Below are 16,299 nucleotides of genomic sequence, written 5' to 3' on the forward strand. Positions count from 1 at the left end.
GAGTTAAACAGCTCAGAAAAAGATGGAGCAACCTCTGTCCATTCTGCCTGTAACAACAGGCATGGTGATGCGTCGACACTTGAAAAGACATTAAATCCTTACCTTTTTAACTCATTCACAATCGAAGCATGAACTTTCATTGCAATTTTGCCATCCAACTGTGTTTTTAGTTCTTGGCATTTGGTACGTAAACTTTCCAATTGCTCCTTGTTTTCAGTTAGCTCCTTTTCTTGGCTCTGTGTTTTAGTCTCCAGAAGTATTAGCTGTTTAGTCAGTTTAGAAACTGAAAAACAGAACAGATGGATAAAGACTTGGTACAGGAGACTCAATAAAACATAATTATTGATTACTATGTAATAATAATGAGAGCTGGCTTATAAAAATTATCTTTTAAAAATCTTTTGGTGATTTATAAATTAATACCAAAGGCCTTGTACTTAGAAATTACTGTCCCTATATTAAGCGTTCATTAAATATACACTTTCTTACTATGGTCCAATATCGTGATATTATTGTTAAATGTACAATATTTAACAAGACATGATTCCAGTCTTCAAGGAACTAACTTTCAAAGACTGAGGCCTTAAGTCACATGCAGGTATGCAAGCATACATCATGAGGTTATCCCTAAGACTGCAGGATTTTCAAGGACATCGAATATGGCCAAATGAAACCGAGGGTCCTGACTTAACGTATAATTTTATTTAACATGTAGCCCCAGCTCTCCAAGCAGTTTCTTTACAGCACTGCCTGTAAGTCTTAGCCCTTTGCCTTATTAGTCATTAAGGCCCTGCCCACAAACAATGGCTGTACCTTCACTAAGGGTCACAGGGTACGGGTTTCTGTTAAGCTAAGGAGAGCATCATGGCCTAAGTTGTGTTTCAGCTCCTGAGCCCTAAAGTGGAACAACCCCTGGCCACATCCCCATGAAACAAGACTGAGGGAAACAAAAGCTGACCTCGTGATCTTGAAATTATGATTTACTGTCCTTACTTCGCTCTTGACCCAGGACCTCAAACTCCTTACTCATGATGACTCATGATTTTGCTCTATAAAACCCTTTGGCTGTAAACCATCTCAGGGAGTTTGGGCTTTCAAGCATTAACTTCCCAGTCTCCCGGGCGGCGCCATTCATAATGAAACAGCCAATTTTCCTCCACTGCAGTTCTCAGTGTTCAGTGTCTGGCTCTGCTAGTGCCAGGTGGACGAACTCTTTCTGTTAGGTAACATACACTAAGACCCAAATTTATTATTTTTTCCTTTTCCTCATTAAGTTTTTATGTTTTATGTCCTGGACATGGCAGTATGTAATAATAAGATACTGACTGGGCACGTATTGAAACTAATATATAAGTATTATAGCATAAAACGTTAAACCCTTCTACTTTATACAAACGTTTAGTTGATCAAAATGAATAACTGTTTCTGGGAAATGGGAAAATCAGATAGGCAGCTGACTAAATCACACAGGCCAAAAAGCTGACCTTCCTGTCACATGATAAGAATCATCATACCTGTTCAGATATGCTATGTTTGAGAAAATTAAGCCCAGTAAATATGAAATTAATTTTCCCTGCCATATCTAAGCTTGAAAGCAGACAGCAGCTTAGAAGCTGAAAAACAAAACAGATACTCTTAACAATACTCTCTCTCCAAACCCTCACCACCACCACAAAAAGTGCCAGAGTAAGGGCAAATACTTCTGTACCACGCAACGTCTAGGGGGGCCCCACTGGGAGGAGACAGTTCTGCTCGACTCTTTGAGAAGTGCTCTCACTCTTAAACATGACCTGGCTAACGGAAACCAGTGAAGTGCTAGCCTCGTAGTTTCGGCAGCGGCAGAGGCTGGCAGTTAACTCTTCCACAGTGTGGAAAGGGGAGTGGGTGCAGAAGGTAAAACTGAAAAGAAAGTTCCATTGGCTTGAGCAAGACAGCTTGTATTTCAGCCTCCTGTCCTATGTTATTCTTCACAAGAAAAAAATCAGTAAAGCAAAAGGAAGAAATGCCACTATCTTTTTGCCCGTAAGTTGTAGTTTTAATCAAAGTGGAAGAAATGATTCAGTCTGGCTGACTTCAAAGTTCACTGTCACATGCTGTGAGGCTCCTAGGGGCAGAGAGTGACACACAAGAAGAGGGGGCGCTCATGAAGGCATCAGACAGAGATTTAACCTCTGACAGCACCCACAGCTGGAGGATGGGCAAGAACACAGAGAAACTGTTTGGAGACTGAGTGGTTCCCCATCTGTACTCATTCAGCAAACATTCGGGTACAGATCCTGGTGTTCTTTCAAATCTTTACCTCACATGATTTTTCCCATTTATATGGCATTATTTCCCCTAAAAACAGTTCTGCTGAGTCTAAAGCTGTCATTTAATAACTGATTTACAAAATACATAGAATAATTAGAGAGACACGGTGGAGTCTGAGAGAAAGCAATCGATGCATATGGGTCATGGCTGGGTATGTTATAACATGAACAGCTCTATTTCAATAAAGAATATATTCTTAAAAACATGATTTTCTCTGTTTTCAATTCGAAGAGGGGGACGCTATCAGGAGAGGGGTTCAAGTGTAAAATGACACAACGATGAGGCCACAGTGTTGCCATTACTCACTGGAAAGACGGCTCACCTTCCTGGAGGCGCTCCTGGTGGGTGTCTTTGGCTTTTCTTTGCTGGATCTCCAACTGCTCTATCAACAACCTGTTTTCCTCCAAAACCAGCTCTGCCTGAGCCTGAAGCTGATGCCTACGATTGATTTACAGAGTTAAATACTGCCGTTCAGGTACTGAGTGATTACAGAGACACTCGAGTCTAAAAGAAAGCAGTTGGTGTGTTGTAGGTAATGAATATCTGGACATGTTTTAATGCTAAACATGTTATTAACATAATTAATCTTTCCATTTGTGTTAAATAGGGGGAAGGACAGTAATGAAGTTTGAATTGTGAACTTCAGTGACTTTTTGATATGTAAAATTTCAAGCACATACAAAAGTAGAAAGAATAGAATGATAAACTTCCATGTCCAACATTCAGCTTGAACAATTAACAAATGGCCCGTCTTTTTTCATCTATATAAACCTCCAATCCCCCCACCCACTGGATTACTTTGAAGCAAGCATGAAATATTTTTAGAGAGTTTAGAAAGTTCCATTTTAATTAAAAAAACAAAAATAGTCACTGTAATCAGTAGCATATATTTGTCAAAAAAACAATAGCTTTGTTAAAACCCTTTGGACAGTTCTTAGACTGCACTAAGGCTCCCCAGCCTAATCTCACTGAGCAAACCCCTTCTTTCCAGTCAGCGCAAAGTCAATTCTAGCTCAGCTCAACCTTCATGATTACAAATTCCAATCAGAATGCACTGAAGGGAACTTAGAAATCTAGATCAATGTTTACCACCCAAAGTACACTGTAAACCAGTAAATTATCTCAATTTTCTACTTTCGACTCAAAAATGAGGTGGAGGAAGGAGAAAAAGATGAAGGAGATCAAGCTATGATACCATGACTTCACTCTGACAGGGGCTGTGCACTAGCTCCCAGGCACGCTGGAGGTGGCTGGTAGCCGTGGGAGGGAGGGGGCCGTCATCCGCCCGGGAAAGAAGCCCACCCGGGCCAGTCAGCTCCAGCCTCCTCGTTTCTGCCGCACGCACAGCAGCTCCACTTTGTTTAGTTTTGGACTTTCTTATGAGACATACTTTCTTCCCCCTACCTCCCGTCTTTTCTCTCTCCCTCCTTTTCTCCTTCCTTTTTTTCTTCCCTTCCCTTCCTTCTTTTCAGGGATCACCTATTCCTACCAGAGTTGAAAACCTCAGATTTAGTTTAGCACAAATGGAGACTGGGGTTCCCCAGCTGGTCAGGGGAAGGCAGGACAAGAAATGTAGAGTTTAGCTGCAGCCCAGAAGGTCCCCAAACTTCATTTGAAACTAAGGAGAAAGTGTTTGCTGAAGTGTGAAGTCAGTGTGCCCGAGGATGTGGCAGGAATGTACTGTGCCTCACACCTGTGCAGGTGCAGGGAGCAGCAGCCAAGGAGGCGCAGGCAGGGGAGGGCACGACTGTGAGGGGTTTCAGGAGGGTGATGCTCCACAGCCCAGGACCCCTCCGCCAGATCGAGGGCAGTAAATCCCAAGGCTGGTCAGGGGGATCTCAACAGGCACTGCACAGACCTAACCATTCCCTCAAACAGCACAAGCCTCCACACCAGAGCAGCGTGCAAATTTCAAACGCCAATAAACATGGCATTGGGGAACACTGGGCATATGGATTTGAAAGTGGATCTGTCTTTCTTCTCTTTACTTTATATATTGTTAAGAAAAAAGTAAATAGGTTTGACTTACAGCTATATACAAGGTTAGAGTAAGAATTTGAGGTTCCAGGTTCTCACGAGGACTCTTGGAGGCACGTGAGGCCCAGTCTAACTGACCTGCTTTCCAGAAGCTACTCAAGGAGGGTTCGAAGGGAGACACACTAGGACACCTGACAGAAGAAAATCCACGTTCAACAGGGGAAGCCACAGTACACCAAGATCCAGTAGTGCCTAGGCCAGTCCCAAGTGAGTCATCAGTGACCATAAACTTAGAAAGAACCGATCTATCAGTAAGAATGCTGTTGACCCGATTCCAAATTTCTGAATATCACATATGGAACATATTTAATTTTTGTCAGTGATGTTAACCCATTTAAAAAAATACTAAACATAACACACCTTCCCAAGGCAGAAAAGATATATCTGAATAGTTTTTGCTTTCCTAGCCTTGCCTGCATTATTGCCTTTAGACTTCTGGCGACATCTGCTTTCTTGAATTCACCGAACAGGCATTTGCTGCTGCTGTGTAGAAGAACAGGACACGGCCCCTGCCCTCGAGAAGCTCGCAAAGGAGAAGAGGGACACACGGGCTGGCACTGTGTGGTAGGTATCAAGAGGGCATGTGTCTGGGGCTATGTCAGTAACTGAGATAAGAGAGCAAATAACTCTGCCAAATGGGAGAACTACTGACCAGGTCATTTGCAAGGGGCCCTAAGGGATAGGTGGGAGAGCAGAAGGAGGGAGCAGTGACAGCAACAGGACAGACGTGAGCAGCACAGAGCTGTCAGGGAGTGAAAGGCCTGCAGAGAAAGGACAGGACAGGGTTGAGGGCAAAGCCGGCTGTGCAGGGCCTCGTGCTGGGCTTTCTGTTCTAAAGCCCTGGGAGCGCCTGGAGGGGTCTGAGAAAGGATGTGACCCAACAGGTTTGGGATGAGAAAAGCACCATAGAAAAATACAACCTCGGGAAATAAAAATGGGGATAGCAAATATATTGCAGGTTTAAAAACCTATTTAGAAGTTTTAAATATTTAAAATACAAGTTTAGAGTAAACTACTAGGATTTCACTGTATCTTAATTTCTTAGAAACGCTCCCTTAAAATATTTTAGTTTGAAAAAGAAAATGTATTTGTTTAATAAAATGTATTCCTATTATTATTTTTTTTGATTAGTTACAATACCGGAACCGCAACCCCACTTGCCATTCCTCACTGGTGAGAGTCCTGCTCTTAATCAACTGCTGGTGCAGGTCTTCATTCTCTTTCACCACTTCTTGGACGCGCATCCTGAACACTCTCATTTCCTCCTGAAATAAAATGCATGTAACTTGTAATCCACACACATATCTATACTTCTTAGCTCTAGTGCTGTTGCTGTGGCTAAAATCAAATGCTAATAGCTTTTTAGCAAAGTCTCACAGTAACAGACAGACAGCCTGGAACGCGGGACCAGCGCCAAGTGCTCTCGGTCTAGTGAGGAAACACGGGACAACTATGAAGCTGTGTGAAAAGGACACCAAACGTCAGGTTTTACACTTTCGATTCCTAATTTCAGAACATTTTTCTGTTCCTGGCAAGTACCTGAACAGATAAAACGGGGGATAAGAAAAGCAGAGGTGGCTATAAACGCTAATTTTTCCTTCGTTTAAAGACTTTGGAGGTTAAAATGGAGCTTTTTAGATAAAAAGGACTTGTGCTATCCTTCGGTGAGAAGCTCAGGTGCCAATATTTATCCTGCGATGCTTCTAAATTTACTTCTCCCCAGCGATCAGACATTTATGCTTAAACCTGTTTAACTTAAAACAGCCACTTCTCTCCATCACCTTCCTGCCCAGGCACGCTCCCACTAACTGGTAGTCCACTGGCTCTTTTTCAGAACAGGAGTCAGGCAAACTAAAGCCCACAGGTCAGCCGCCTATTTTGTAAGTAGAGTTTTACCGGAATGCAGACAGGCTCATTTGTTTAACGTTGTCTATGGCTGCTTTACGCTACAACGCAGAGCTGAGTAGTTGCAGAGACCGACTGTGGGGTCCGCAAAGCTGAAACTATTCACTCAGTGGCCCTTACAGAAAATGTTTCTTGACCCTTGTTTTAGAAGGAGCACTGAGTTAGTAATCTTATTAATTAATAGGATTGACAGTTCACCAATTAGTGTCAGATTAATTCATCCTCTTAAATAATTGTCCAAAAAGAAGTCTAGAAGAAAAGGTCCAAAATCATATAACATGCGCCCTCTACACAGGACAGTGTAGTAACAGGCTGGATGACTCTTGAGACCCTTCCAACTAGGGATCCCAGAAAAACCAACACTTCTCCCCCTGGATCCTTCCACTTCCAGATTTCTTTGGCCACTAAAATGAGGAACACAGCGGCATGTGGCACGACGAGGTGTGGACGTATCCACGACCCAGAACGGCCTTCATCTCCTGTGCAATTAAAATAAGTCCGGCTTCCAGAAGCCATTCCCATAAAACAGGTGAACAAAGTAGAAATGAATAAACACCTCATTTCCTCAAAATGCTTCCCAGGACAGCTCAATAATAGGACTTCCCTGGGGTCAGCTCTTCATGGAATTAAGAAGCATCCAAGTCTGCCTAAAACGCACCTGGCTTACTACCTTTCCCTGTCTGCCCAAATGTCCCTTCTAACAGTGGTGTTCACAGTGGCAAAGTAGCAGGAAAGAAGTGCCTCCCATTGCTGCCGTCTCTGCTCCCCCAGATCCCAGCCCACGTGGGGCTGCCTGCCTGGGAATCTTCCAATGCGGCACCCCCCAGACCCTCCATATCCCATCCCCAGGTGTCCCACCCACCCATCTTGCTCCGCTGATCACTCCTTCCTGCCTCCCCTCTTCCTTCTTTACCTCCTTCCTTCCTTTCTCCTCTCCTTCCTTTAACATGCATTTGAGTGGCCATTAAATGTTGAACATACTTACCTTCAAACTGTTTCTTCAAAGTCTGAAACAGTCTTATTTTTGTAAACCTTGTCTCTTCTGAGACATTTGCCAACCTACCTGAAGGGTGGCATTGAGCTCATCCTTCTCCTTCATTCTGTCTTCATAAGCCAGCAACAAGGGTGACAGATACTTTACATCCAACTGAAGATAATGGAGTAAAGAAGGTTAATATATTTCTTACATCTAACCACAGTCAAGAAATTTTTAAAAAGGTGAGAAAATACACTTAATTTGGAATGGATTTCAATTGCTATTCGAATATAGCCCAGACAATATGGGCCTGAAATCAAATAACTTTCACTTACCAACCAGGGTGGTACAGGGCCCTGTGATGGGAGGCCTTCAATATTTATGCTCTAAGAACAAAACACAGTTTGAAGACCAATTAAACTACAAATTTCAAGTCTTAGACGTTTTTAATCTAGACAACTCATCAGCAATCAATGCATTTATATGTATATGTAGGTGCATATAGCTACAAATTTCAAGCCTTAGATGTTTTTAATCTAGACAACTCATCAGCAATCTATGCATCTATATGTATATTGTAGGTGCAAGAAATTTTCAGAAAAATTTCTTCTGAAACATTTGAGAGTGATTTGCAGGTATAATGTCCCCTTTCCGATACTTCAGTGTGTATTTCCTAAAAACAAAAATATTCATTTACTCAACCACAGTACCATCACAAAAATCAAGAAATCAACAACGAATACAATACTATGTTCCAATCTACAGGCTATATTCAAATTTCACCTGTTTTTATGAGTTCAACTTTTTTTTTTTTAAAGAGTCCACATATGTGATACTGCGCAGTATTTGTCTAGCTTATTTCACTCAGCATAATGTCCTCCAGATTCATCTATGTTGTAGCAAATGGCAGGATTGCCTTCTTTTTGAAGGTTGAACATTCCATGATATATATGTGTATATATATAAATACAAACCATACATATAGATCATAAACCATATGTATCACATTTTTTTTATCCATTCATCGGACAATGGAAACAAGTCTCTCCCTATCTTAGCTAATGTGAATAACGCTGCATAAAACATGGGAGTGTTTTATCACATTTCAAGATATTGTTTCCTTTGAATATATGTGAAATGGGATTGCTGAATCGCACGGTAGTTCTAGTTTTAATTTCCTGAGGAATCGCCATACTGTTTTCCATTGCGACTACCAGTTCATACTCCCACCAACAATGTTCAAGGTTCCCTTTTCTTCATACCCACACCAGCATTTGTTATCTTGTCTTTTTGATAATAGCTATTCTAACAGGTATGAGGTGGTATCTCTGTGTGGTTTTGATTTGCATTTCTCTGATGATTAGTGATGTTGAATACCTTTACATGTACCTACTGGCCATTTGTATGTCTTCTTTGGAAAAACTGCTATTCAGGTTTTATGCCCTTTTTAAAAATTGGGTTATTTGTTTCTGTGCTATTGAGTTACATGAGTTCTTCATATATTTTGTATATTAAATCCTTATTGAACATGTGTTTGCAAATATTTTCTCCCATTCCAGGGATTCCCCTTTTGTTCATGGTTTCCTTTGCTGTACAGATTTTTATTTCAAGGTAGTCCCATTTATTTTCGCATTTTGGTATCAAATACAAAAAAAACATTGTCAAGGCCAATGTCAAGGAGTTTCATGCCTTCAGGTCTTACATTCAAGTCTTTAATCCATTTTGAGCTGAGTTTTGTGTATGGCGTAAGACAGGGATTCAGTTTCATTCTGTCCCTTGAGAGAATCCAGCTTTGCCAAAACTATTTATTAGAGACTGTCCTCTCTTCACTGTATATCCTTCGCTTCTTTATAGAAAATAAACTAATCATATATGCATGGGTTTATTTCTGGGCCCTTTATTCTGTTCTCTTGATCTATGTATCTGTTTTTATGCCAATATCATACTGTTTTGATTTCTATAGCCATGTAATATAGTTTGAAATCAGGTGTAATGCCTCCAACTTTGTTCTTTCTCAGGATTGCTTTAACTATTCTCGGTCTTCGGTGGTTCGATATGAATTTTAGGATTGTTTTATCTATTACTGTGGAAAATATCATTAGAATTTTAATAGGGATAGCAATGAATCTGTAGATCCACTTTGGATAGTATAAACATTTTAACATTAATTCTTCCAATCCATGAACAATAGAATATCTTTCCATTTGTGTCTTCTTTCTTTCATCAATGTTTTATAATTTTCAGTGTACAGATCTTTCACCTCCTTTGTTAAATTTATTCCTAAATATTTCATTTTTTGTGATGCTATTTTAAATGGGTTTTCTTAATATCTTTTTCCAATAATTTGTTGTTACTGTATAGAAACACGCTTATTTTTGTATATTGATTTTATACCCACAACTATACTGAATTTTTTTTTATTAGTCCTAACAGTTTTTGGTAGAGTCTTTAGGATTTTCTATATATAATATCAAGACATTAGCGAACAGAGACAATTTTACTTTTTCCTTTCTGATTTGGATGGCTTTTACATCTTTTTTTGCCAAATTACCCTGGCTAGGACTTCTAGTATTATGTTGAATAAAAGTAATGAGAATGGGCATCCTTGTCTTATTCCTGATCTTACAGGAAAAGGTTTCAGCTTTTTACTGTTGAGTATGATGTTAGCTGTGAACTTGTCGTATACAGACCCTATTGACGTGCTTCTTCTATACTGTTTGTAGAGTTTTTATCAGGAAAGTGTGTTGAATTTTGTCAAATGCTTTTTTTGTATTTATTGAAATGATCGTAATTTTTACTCTCCATTTAATGTGATGTATCACATTTATTGACTTGCATATGTTGAATCATCCTTGCGTCTGAGGAAATCACACTTGATTACGGTGTATGAGCCTTTAAATGTACTGTTAAATTCAGTTTGCTAATATTTTGTTGAGGATTTTTGCATCTCTGTTCAACCGGGATATTGGCCTGTAATCTCTTTAGTGTTCTTACTTGGTTTTGCTATCAAAGTAATGCTGATTTTGTAAAATGAATTTGGAAGTCTTCCTTCCTCTTCAGTTTTTTGGAAAATTTTAAGAACTGATATTACTTTTCCTTTAAATATTTGGCAGAATTCACCAGGGAATCCACGTGGTCCTGGACCTTTCTTTGTTAAGGGGCTTTGATTACCGATTCGATCTCCTTACTAGTAATAGGTCTGTTCAGAACTTCTAATTCTTTATGATTCAGTCTTAATTGTTCACAGTAGTTTCTTATGATCCTTAGTATTTCTGTGTTACCAGTTGTAATGTCTCCTCCTTCCTTTTTTTTTAATTTTAATTTTAATTTATTTTTTAGGTAAGACAACCCTTGGTTGACCTTACAGATTGCTAGGACCCTGTCAGCTTACAATCTCTTATTATTTTATTTTATACGCCTACAGCACCTAGTCTTCCTAGGTGGTCTCCCATCCAAGTACTAACCAGGCCTGACCCTGCTTAGCTTCCGAGATCAGATGTGATCGGGCTTGTTCAGGGTAAGCATGGCTGTAGACTCTTCTTTTATTTCTAATTTTATTTATTTGAATCTTTTTTTCTTAGTCTAGCTAAAGATTGGTCAGTTTTGGTTATCTTTTCAAAAAACCAGCTCTTAAATTTCATTGATCTATTATTCTGTTGTCTTTTTAGTCTTATTACTTGTTTCTGCTCTGATTGTTATTTTATGCCTTCTATTAACTTTAGGCTTAGTTCCAAAGTTCTCCTTTTCCTAGTTCCTTGAGGTATAAATTTAGGTTGTATGAGATCTTTTTCTTAACATTCATATTTATTGCTATAAATTTCTCTTTAGAACCGCTTTTGCTACATCCCTCAAGTTTTGGTATGTTGTGCTTCCATTTTCATTTGTCTCAAGGTAATTTTTCGATTTGTCTTTTTTCTTTAACACACTGGTTGTTCAGTAGCATGTTGTTCAATCTCCACACATTTGTAAATTTTCCAGTTTTCTTCTTGTGAGTTATTTCTAATTTCATATATTCTGGTTGAAAAAGATGCTTGATATGATTTCAATCTTCTTAAATTTATTAAGACTTGTTTTGTGGCCTAGCATATGAACTAACCCGGAGAATGTTCCACGTGCACTTGAGAAAAATGTGTATTCTATTGCTGCTGGACGGAAGGCTCTGTATTAGGTCCATCTGGACTAACATGCAGTTTAAATCCAGTATTTCCTTACTGACCTTCTGTCTGGACAATCTATCTACTGTTGGGGTATCGAAGTCTACTTCTCCCCTTCGATTGTTAATATTTGCTTTATACATTTAGGTGCTCTGATGTTGAGTGCATAAATATTTACAATTGTTATATCTTCTTCATATATTGACTCTTTTATCATTATATAATAACCTTGTCTCAGTAGTTTTGACTCAAAGTCTATTTTGTCTGATTTAAGTATAGCTACACCTGCTTTCTTTTGGCTTCTATTTGCATTAAATGTATTTTCCCAACCCTTCACTTTCAGTCTATGTGTGTCCTTACAGCTGAAGTGAGTCTTTTGTAGGCAACATATAGTTGGATCTTGTTTTTTTTATCCATTCTGGCACTCTACGTCTTTTGATTGGGGAATTTAGTCCTTTCATTTAAAGTAATTATTGACAAATATGGATTTTTTCATTGTCATTTTTCATTGTTTTCTGGCTGTTTTGTAGTTCCTTTCTTCCTTTCTTATTCTCTTCCTTTGTGATCTGATGATTTTCTGTAGTGGTATGCTTTGATTCTTGATTCTTTTCTCTTTATCTTTTGCGTACATCTACTACAGGTTTTTGCTTTGTGAGGCTTACATAAAACATCTTACAGAAATTTATTTTAAGCTGATAACAATTTAACTTTGAGCTTCTAATCAACCTGCATCTAGGTGCTGACTATAATTCCCTTTGTTGGGACGCTGGTGGGTCCTGGTACACACCAAACACGCAAAAGCTCTACATTTTTATCACCAACTCCATATTTGTTTTTAATACTGCAATTTATATTTTTATATTGTGTATCCATTAACTTTGAATACTTTTGTCTTTAACTTTTTACTAGTAATTTACCCACCACAATTACAAATTACGTATTCTGAATTTAACTATATATTTAACTTTACCGGTGAGTTTTACACTTTCATATGATTTTGTTACTAATTAGTACCCGCTCTTTTCAGCTTGAAGAACTAACTCCCTTTAACATTTCTTATAAGGATGATCTGTTGGTGATGAACTCCTTCAGGTTTTGTTTGTCTGGGAAACACTGTATCTTGTTTTCGATTATGAAGGACAACTTTACCAGGAAGAGTATTCTTAGTTGGAAGAATTTTTTCTTTCAGCATTTCGAATGTATCGTCCCACACCCTTGTGCCTTGCAAAGTTTCTGCTAAACCCTTTTCCTGTTTAGAAAAAAAAGTGCAGTTCACTGCCAGTGCTAACTTAACATCATGCGTTAAGAATGCTACGTTTTCTGGGATTTGACATTTTAAGTGATTGAGAATAACTATATTTTGTAAATAGAAATACCACTACTAAAAACAGAATCGTATAAACACATGATCTCATTTGTTTCCAAAGAGTGATGAGAAAATAATAATAAAAGCAAGATATTTTGTGACAAACTTTGGGGGTAAGGTTAAGACTGTAATATGCAAGTTATCTAGGGGTAAATGCCGCAGCCACAAGTGCCACCGGCAAGTATTCTCGGGGCAAATGGGAAAGGGGTTAAAAATCTGCTGATAAGTCTTATGGAGGTTCCCTTGTATGTGAAAAACCTTTTTTTCTCTTGCTGTTTTTAAGATTTCTCTCATTTTTAACTTTGACAATTTAATGATACTGTGTTTTGGTGTAGGTCTCTTTAGTTTAATCTCATTTGGTACTCTGGACTTCCTAAATCTAGATGTCTGTTTCTTTCCCCAGGTTAGGGAAGTTTTCAGCTATTATTTCTTTGATAAGCTTTCTGTTGTTTTCTTCTCCTTCTGAGACCTCTATAATGTGGTATATTCCGCTGCTTGATGGTGTTACATAAATCCCTTAAACTATCTTCACTCTTTTTCGTTCTTTCTTCTTTTTAATCCTCTGATTGAATGAAGTCCATTGCCTTGTCTTCGAGTTTGCTGAACCTTTCTTCTACTTGCTCTAGTCTGCTGTGGAACCCCTCTGTTGAATTTTTTAGTTATTGTATTCTTCAACTTTATGATTTGTTTGGTATTCTTTAAATATTTTCTGTCTCTTTGTTGAAATTCTCACTTCTTCATGTAGTTTTCCTGACTTTGATGAGCATCTTTATGACTTATTTTGAACTGTGTATTGAGTAAATCACTTATCTTCATTTCATTAAGGGTGGTTTCTGGAGATTTATTTTGTTCTTTCGTTTGAAACATATTCTTTTTTCTCTTCATTTTCCTTGACCTTGTTTTGGTTTTTGCACATTGGCTAAAACAGCCTTCTCTTCCAATCTTGACAGAATGGTCTCTTATACGAGATGAACCTCATCAGCCTGGTTGGAGCTCCTACTTGCCCTTCAAACCTTTGTGATTGTCCACTGTCTTTGTTCTTAGTGGTTCCCGGTAGTTGAGGGTATACCAAGACCCACCAATGTTCCAAGGAAGGTTATTGCAGTCAGCGCCTAGACGCAGGCTGATCAAAATCCAGACCCTCAGGCAAAAGCTGGAAAAGTAAGCAGCTATACCCCTTCCAGGGAAAAACTGGAAGATGGTCGTTTTTGCCTGTTTTCTTTGTGCTGAGCCTGGGTGTAGAGCCGTGCAGGTGAGTGTATGTGTGTGTGTGGGGGGTGCTCCTGAGCCCATTTAAAAATTGCTTCTTTGTTTGTTATAGTCCTGTATGGGACTTGTGAATACAAGTCCCACTGGTTATCAGAGGTAGGTGATTTGGAGGCTTGTTAAAACTAGTCTGCTTTCTCTTGAAAGTTAGTGCATTGACAAACAACAGCTGTAAATTTGAGGAACGGGACTGAGGATGGAGCAGCTGACATGGACTTTCACTTTTACTTTATATAAACTTCTGTATTGTCCCAAGTTTTTACAAAGAATCTTTACTGCCTTTGTTATGAGAAAACAGAAGAAGGAAGGGAAGAAGAAAGGGAGAGAGAAAAGAAGAAAAGGAGGGAAGGAGGGAAGGAGAGAAGAAGGAAATAGAAAGGTTCCTAGAAAGACTATGCTTGTATGTGTCTTTTGTAACAAACTATAATAAATACGAACTTTTCATGGTTGGAAATAAATTCAACAGGAAAGATAAAAAAATCTGAAAACTTTCTTCATTGGAAACATTACCTCTTCCTTGGATAAAGGCCTGAATTTTGTTTGATATCTACTCAATTCCACGTTCAAACGATGGACAGTCATCTTCAACCCATCATTTTCGTCCACCAGTTCCTGAGCTTGTTTTCTTAGACAAAGTAATTCAGGTGCAGCAACTATTGAAAAAAAATTATAAGAACTTGTAACAAACTGATTAAGATTTTATATAAATTGCTAATAATCTGCTCTTTTTTCCTTTTAGGTTCATAGAGGCAGTGAATGACAAATATATAGGTATAAATGAATAAAAGTTTCTAAGTTTTTTAACCCTCGATAGTCAACACGATTTTGGAAGCTTGTGGCAAATCATACAGAATAAATGGAAATTTTATCAGAGCTAAAAACCTTCCCAAATAATAGCAGTGGCCTATTAGAAAATATAACAGAAAACAGATCCCACAAAGTAATAACATAAATAATGTAAAGTATCTAGAAATAAATGTGCTTAAGAAATCTATAGAGTGGGTATGAAGAAAACTATATCATCTTTCTTCAGGCCATAATATTTGTCTTGTATAAATAGATAAATGTATAGAGATAACATTAGTGAATATTTACATAAACTTAGAGGTCAAAAGGACCTGACACCAAGGCATAAGTCATAAAAAAGAGATATCATATAGATTGTTAAATTATCAACAAACTGAAAAAATACCTATGTACATGACAAGGGCTAAAATCCTTAATATGTAAAGAGTTCCTACAAACCAATAAGAAAAAGCCATGCATCTCAATTTAAATTGTGAAAATTTATAAAAAAGAAAATGAACTGTAAAGATATGAAAAAAAGAAAAAACTTGAGCTCATCAATAATAAAAAAATACAAATTAAAATGGGATTCCTTTTTCTTGTATGCCTACCAAATTAGCAAGAAAAATGATGAAAAATCCTCATCATTGGTAAGTACATGGTAAAAAAGGCACTTTTATATGCTGCTCGGAAGGATAAAAACTGATAAGATATGTATGTTATTATCTTAAGCATCAAATTCCAGAAGTATTGGAATTTCTTTAGCATGACATAATGATATAGATAAAATCAAATTTCAATATAAGAATATTAATGATGAAAATGTTGTAACATGAAATATCAACATTAATATCAACAAATACTCCAACCTAAAATATTAACTCTCAAAATAAATATGTTATTATAAAATAAGTTCTGTTTGTTCCTTTAACAAAAGAACTGTGTAGCTGTCCCCACCTTCCTCAGAGGATGCTTTCTCAGCCTCTTTCAGCTTTCTATTTTCTTTCTCTGTTCTTTTAAGTTTTAATTGTAGTTCTTTCATTGCTTGTTTTACTAGATTAAGTTCAAAAGTAAGGGTTTGGTTTGTACTGTTCAGATGCAAATTTTCTTCTCTTAATTCCTCAAATTTTTCTTTGGTGATTTCTATCCATCGTTGACGTGTTTTACCAGTTATATCTGAAAAGGTTCAGGGAAAAAGTTTTAAAATATTAACTGATATTTACAATTTTACATAAAAATTACATGAAACTTTCTTTGAAAAACTATGTGAGCAACTACTTCATGTCAGATCTCATGCTATGTTCTCTGGGCCCTGGAAAGAGATGTATAGAAAAGAATGAGTTGTCTGACAAGACTACAGGGGGTGACAGGAAGAGAGGGAGTGGGGGGGGGGCAGAAACCAGAGGAGGACCTTCTATGTCATAATATGCAGAGTGGACGTCACCAGGAGCCAGAGGAGCTTTTAGGCAGAGGTGTGAAAAAGGAGAGGGCCTACTCTC

General features: G+C 38.1%; 1 protein-coding gene and 1 pseudogene across 1 annotated transcript in view; both read right to left on the minus strand.

Moving 5' to 3' along the window:
- CEP89 (centrosomal protein 89) overlaps positions 1 to 16,299 on the minus strand; it is a 74,371-nt gene that overhangs the window by 26,480 nt on the left and 31,592 nt on the right. Inside the window, exons 9-14 of the mRNA XM_006926779.3 lie at positions 14,525 to 14,667; positions 7,564 to 7,614; positions 7,316 to 7,399; positions 5,509 to 5,612; positions 2,633 to 2,748; positions 103 to 283 (exon numbers count right to left, since the gene is read on the minus strand). Of these exons, the coding sequence (XP_006926841.1) occupies positions 103 to 283; positions 2,633 to 2,748; positions 5,509 to 5,612; positions 7,316 to 7,399; positions 7,564 to 7,614; positions 14,525 to 14,667 (679 nt within the window). The remainder of the gene's footprint in view (positions 1 to 102; positions 284 to 2,632; positions 2,749 to 5,508; positions 5,613 to 7,315; positions 7,400 to 7,563; positions 7,615 to 14,524; positions 14,668 to 16,299) is intronic.
- LOC112475074 lies at positions 10,644 to 10,763 on the minus strand (annotated as a pseudogene).

This window comes from Pteropus alecto, unplaced genomic scaffold (assembly GCF_000325575.1).
Source record: "Pteropus alecto unplaced genomic scaffold, ASM32557v1 scaffold7, whole genome shotgun sequence".
Lineage (NCBI taxonomy): Eukaryota > Metazoa > Chordata > Mammalia > Chiroptera > Pteropodidae > Pteropus > Pteropus alecto.